Raw genomic sequence first — 6000 nt, 5'->3', positions numbered from 1 at the left:
ACTTTTTCATTTCAAAGTTTTAGATCTCTCAAAATTTGTGAAGTCTTTCTGGTTATGTAACCAAAACTGTACAAAGTGCTGATACAACAAACTTCACAAGATTTGTCGCACACACTAGAATTAAATGGCACCATCTTTTTGTGACATCATTTAGATGTAATGTTAGATATAATTATGTCAATAAGAAACGAATGACTTTTATAGAGGACCATTGAATGTTTAATTCTGTGGATTGAGTTATGATCACTTGCATTCTTGGAATCTGAGCTTTGGAGTATGGACGCATCTTACAAGTTAACCAAGTTGGCGTACTTTGTAGTCGCCTTGGGTCTCTTTGACTCCCCCCCAGAAAAGTGAAAATCAGATTAATAACACATTGACAACACGCCTTCTGAGGCCTGTAAATATGCAAAACAGTTGTGAAGCGTCATATTCTAAGAGTCAAAAACATGACATCATCTTTTTATTTTTCTTTCAATTTCAGACTCTTGTTTTATTTATAGATTCTGTGTAAAATATTGTTATCATCAAAATAAGATGAACAAAAACTGTTACAAAAAGATGATGCCATTTTCAGGTATAGCAATTATTCAATTCAGTATGATGTAACATTTTTAATGTGAGTTGGTTTCATTTCTTGGCAGTACTATGAGGTGAACTCCTCATAAAATTTAATATCTTGAAGCCCCAGGTAGTGAAACTGTTGAAATTACTCTCCATTCTTTTGTTTTTCAACTGGCCTAGGTTGTGGCCTATTTTCCAAAGCGTGTCAAAGTACTCTTTTACTGGCCAATCAACACAGGCAGTAGGTATGACCATGAACAGTGCAGCGTGCATGTGAGTCGTAAGTGTACAAGCTAAAATACATGGTATTTTAACATGCTTTAGGGAGTGAAGCAACAGAAGGTTAATACAAAAAAATTGAAAAAAAATTGTATGAAATATCAAAATCATTCAAGGCACAAGGTTTACGTTTACATTTCATCAGTTAAGACAAAAAGTATTATCACTGAACCCTATCAAAACGTTCAGGTTTTCTCTATCGGAATACCCTAGTTGGGAAACATTTTGCGCAACTGTTGGGCTGCATGTAGTGTTCAGCATAAGTAATGTGGTCACTCTGTTCCACGGTGTGACATAGCATCAAACTTGGGGGTCATTTTGAATTTTCCGCTTCGGGGGAAAAACTTCACTCAACTGAAATGCCGGCAAAGAATGATGTACAAGGCCATTTGCATGCAAGAGGATTTAAAATGTTCAGGATCTTTGAGGAAAAGTTGATGGTATTTTTGAGCAAAAACCAAAAAATGCAGAGCTTGTGCTTTTAATGCTAGGGCTTCAAACACTACAACCAGAAACTATAGAATTTGAATCATTGTGTTAAATTTTAAATTTTATTGCGATAAAGTGCAGTCATCTCTCTACAATAAAAATCATTTCAAGTTATTTTGAAAATTTTTGAAACTCCTTGAAATCAATAAAAATTTGAAAAGTGTCATACAAAAATTGTACAAAGTGACTGTTATTGACCTGGGCTTAAAAGCAAACTGTACAAAATTTTTGCGATAGCATATGTTAATGGCGTGTCCTGTAATTAAAAATCCTTTGAAAAGAGTAATTCACAATTGGATTGTTCAGTACAGGCATTTAAAGCTGTGATACCCAATCAAGATTACAGGCCTATCAAATCAGTACAAAGGCTTGGAATTTATCACAAACATTGCACTCCAATCTGCCCTGAACATTTTCATACTATCTGACAATGTAGTCACTGGTGTTACATTTTTCTGTTGACTGGCTGGCATGTAATGCCAGGAAGAATGTCTTCGTTCAGCTTGTGTGACATGACATGACCTTTGTGGTGAAGTGCGCCCTCAACCACATCACCGCCATATGCTTTTGACTTCTCAATACATACAACCAATGTTGAATAATTTGCAATTTAAAACAGTACCTGCTACTTCGTTACACATTCAGTAATTAAGTGACATAAACGTCTCAGGTTTCAACAGCTCCAAAACATGTTGAATGGGGAAAATTTTGAAAATATCGCATGGTTTATCGCAGTTGCAACCAAGAATAAGATCATAAGACCCTCCTTTGTGCAGTTAATACCATGTTGTGTTTACATTAGTGGTTTTATGCATGCGCTAATTGTGTAAATAAGGAGATTCCGAATTTCTTACATGATAATAATGCACATGATGAAAAATTTAAGAGTGAATTTTCATTACATTGTAAGCTTTGGCTATGCCAGCAGTGTAATCAATGTAGCCAGACGTATAACCTGAGTGAAAATGAGAGTGACAATTATATCTCAATACAATAGTTTTAGCTACAGGTTCCTTATAAATTTCATGCTTACAGCATAAGCTTAGCATTCTGTGTTGAGGTACTCAAGCCTGAGCGCACTGGGACTTGCAAGAACTGCGTACTCAAAGTCGAGTGCCCTGGGACTCGCACGGACTGCTAAGTTACGCTAACTTCCCTGTGCTCAGGTGTTTACAATTCATCAGTCAAGACAAAAATATGAACACTGAATCCTATCAAAAATTCCAAGTTTTCTCTATGGGAGTACCCTAATTGGGAAATATATTGCTGCTGCTGTTGGGCTGTGTGTAGTGTTGTCGTCTAGACAAGTAATGAAGGTATGCTGTTCTGCTGTGTGACATAGCATTCGAACATGGGGGTCATTTTGAGTTGACCGCTTTGAGGGAAACACTTTACTCAACTGGAATGACATCAAAGAATGACATACAAGGCCATTTACATAAAAGAGGACTTAATGACGGAAATTTAAAGGGTCTTTGAAGAAAATTGGATGGTATTTTTGAACAAAAACTGCAAAGCTTGTGCTTTTAATGATAGGGCTTCAAACACTACAACCAGAAACCATATTTTTGAATTATTGTAATTTTATTGCAACAAAAGTACAGATTGTCAGTAAAATGCAAATCACTTGACAGTCATCTATCAAAAACAAAAACCATTTCAAAATTATTTTAAATGTACTCCTTGAGATCAATAAAAATTTGAAAAGTGTCATACAAAAATTGTACAAAGTGACTGTTATTGACCTGGGCTTAGAAGCAAACGGTACAATTTTTTTGCGATATCATACGTTGATGGTGTGTCCTGTAATTAAAAATCCATTGAAAACAGTAATTCACAATTGGATTGTTCAGTACAGGCATTGAAAGCTGTGATATCCAATCAAGATTACAGGCCTATCAAATCAGTACAAAGCCTTGGAATTTATCACAAACATTACACTCAAATCTGCCCTGAAAATTTTCATACTATCTGACAACATAGTGGCTCGGTACGACATCTCTCTTCTGTTGACTGGCTGGCGTGCTGGAAGAATGTCTTCATTCAGCTTGTGAAACATTTCTTTTAAGGAAAATGCAGTAATTTTATTCACATAGAAATAGACTACATGTCAATAAACACAGTCCACTGTATCATAGCATTACCAGTATGTGAAATTTCTATGATAGGAATACTTCACAACCTACAGGTGAGGCACTGGATGTCATTCTCAAGGGGTAAGATTCTGTTCTGTCAGCAATGTCTGTGACTCGAGTCTAAAATCTTCTCTCAGTTGAATGCTCCAACAGGTAGGTATCTTCATTGGTTGCTGTGAAACACCAACAATATAGTCTGAAATCTCTGCATGTCCTGAGATGTTTCATCAAGCTTTTTAAAACCAATATCATCAGCATATTGTCTGAAACACTGCATGTATAAGTTTAGACTATATTTCCTGATAAGGTCATGTCTGTTACCACATACAGGGCACATCTAGAACTTTGTCTGTACTTCCTTGGATGTGAGTACAATAACCTGTGAAAACTGTGTTGCAAAGCTTGTGTGATCATGAAGTGCCCTCTGTGGTGAAGTGCGCCCTCAACGACATCACTTGCAATATGCTTTTGACTTCTCAACACACAACTAATGCTACATTTGCAATTTAAGAACAGTACCTGACATTTCATTACACTTTAAATAATTAAGTGACCTAAACTCAGGTTTGCACAGCTCCCACCATGTTCAATGGTTAAAATTTTGACAACATTATTGACATATCCGGGTCTCTTGAGGTATGAACCTTTCTACTTTAAAGACAATTTCAAGAAAAGTAAGAAATGTATAACAACATCTTTTGTTCCGACAAGTAACAGAATATGAGCTTAAATGAGCAAAATATATACAGATTCAACATGAAATGGCAAAATCTGAAACAAGAATACATACTACTGATTACAACGACATTTGCTTTGACCAAGTTTAAATGGCCAGTGGCTGTAACTTTTAGTGATTTTTGTCACTTTTTGTTTTGTTTTTATTACCAACTACAGTTTCTTGTTCTATTCCCAGAAGTATATTGAGGTACCCAGTACTGAACTTGTCAACTCAGCCTGTACATGCACAGACATCGTTTTTATTGCTGATAATGAATTCTGGTCATGACTAGAATTCCATGTATTAACCCTGTAATTTTCTCCCGCCAAAACTTTAGAGCAAAATTTTTCAAATTTTTAGGAATTTTTCTGTAATTTTTGATAATTTTGGACCAAATGGACATCACATTTCATTGGCTACAGTTTTTTCTCAAAATTATGGCAAACATCAAAGAAAAATTGACTGTGGTTTGTTTTATAAAGGGGATAAAAATAGATTTTGGTGCTCAAAGGGTTAAAACAATAACACTGCAGTTTACATGTATGTATGCTGTTGATATGCTAAAAAGTTTGTTTCAACATGCTTTGGGGGTAGAATACTTAATTTAGAATATTTATCGCAATTGATATAAAAAAGAAACCTTAAAAAAATCATCGAAAGTTACAGTTGCTGGCCATGTAACAAAATGTACACAAGGTGAATATTTTCTGCAAAATTGACAAAGTACTTCAAAAACATTTAGTTTTATTTAGAGAAATCAAAGAACTGCTCTGTTTGGCAAGAATTTATGTTACACTGCACCAGCATGAATGTTTGACTAATGCTGCCAAAATGTTGCTTATTGCATAGGGTTCTTACTGATTGGCTAGTGAAGATATTATTTTATCATAGTTCAAAATTTGTATTGTTTCAGCGAGAGAAAATGCCATTTTGTGAGGAACTGAGTTGAACAGCGTACTTACTTTTGTTCACCTCTCCAAAAAAGGCATGTAGCTCCATTAGCTTTCACTTTTGATGTATTTTCTACCGTTTTTGTTCTGTTCACAAATATAGTTCACTGTTCTGCTCCTGAAGGTAGTATGCACCTCGAAAATGAAATACTTATTAAACTTTTGCTAAAACTTTCCTCAATGAAACTTTCAACCATACTCTTACCAAATCAAGCATAAAAATCAGGGTCACCGTGCCCAGTTTAGAACTAGAGAAACAAATAACCTGACAATTTCTGAACACAATGATATCTGACTTTTTGTCATCTTATTCACGCCATTTTTACCTGTAAAATGATAACAAACTTTCCTGGATTAACTAATATGGCTGACATAAAACTTCAACTTTTCAAGCGTGAAATGTTAACTCTCAAAAACTAGCAACTAACACCATCAATGGCATCATCATAACATCAAAACAGAAAAACAGGTAATACACACTAGGTTTGAAGGCATGAACAGTTGAATTAATTTGACGTTCTTCAATTACAAAGCACAGATTTTCTTCTTTCCTGCTACTTGAGGTCTAGTTACCTGGCAAACTTCCTTCCTGGACTTTTCTGTGAAGTAAAAATCAAAAGAGAGAAAAACATTGACTTTGAATCTCACCATTGATATTAAAAAGTTTCATGACATAAGGCAGACTTTCAACACATCCTCTTTCAATGTTCATGGTCTGAAAGAGGTAATCTTTGCTTAAAATTTATTTGTGAAATTGCTTTGATCAGTGGTGTCAAATAGAATGGGTTTACAAAAACCAAGGTTAAGTTTGGTGAGTTCTTGTAGTGAAAAGAAAAGTGAGAGGTCAGGTCAATGTCAATAAGTA

General features: G+C 35.1%; 1 protein-coding gene across 4 annotated transcripts in view; it reads right to left on the bottom strand.

The window, feature by feature from the left end:
- Positions 1–2897: 2897 nt before the first annotated feature.
- LOC139122894 (uncharacterized) overlaps positions 2898–6000 on the bottom strand; it is a 48021-nt gene continuing 44918 nt past the window's right edge. For all 4 annotated transcript variants that reach the window (XM_070688746.1, XM_070688744.1, XM_070688745.1 and 1 more), the window contains exon 11: positions 2898–5734. In XM_070688746.1, coding sequence (XP_070544847.1) covers positions 5705–5734 — 30 coding nt within the window. In that variant the 3' untranslated portion in view covers positions 2898–5704. The remainder of the gene's footprint in view (positions 5735–6000) is intronic.

This window comes from Ptychodera flava, chromosome 22 (genome assembly GCF_041260155.1).
Source record: "Ptychodera flava strain L36383 chromosome 22, AS_Pfla_20210202, whole genome shotgun sequence".
Lineage (NCBI taxonomy): Eukaryota > Metazoa > Hemichordata > Enteropneusta > Ptychoderidae > Ptychodera > Ptychodera flava.
Note: the sequence above shows the minus strand (reverse complement) of the source record. Positions and strands in the feature narration are given on the sequence as shown.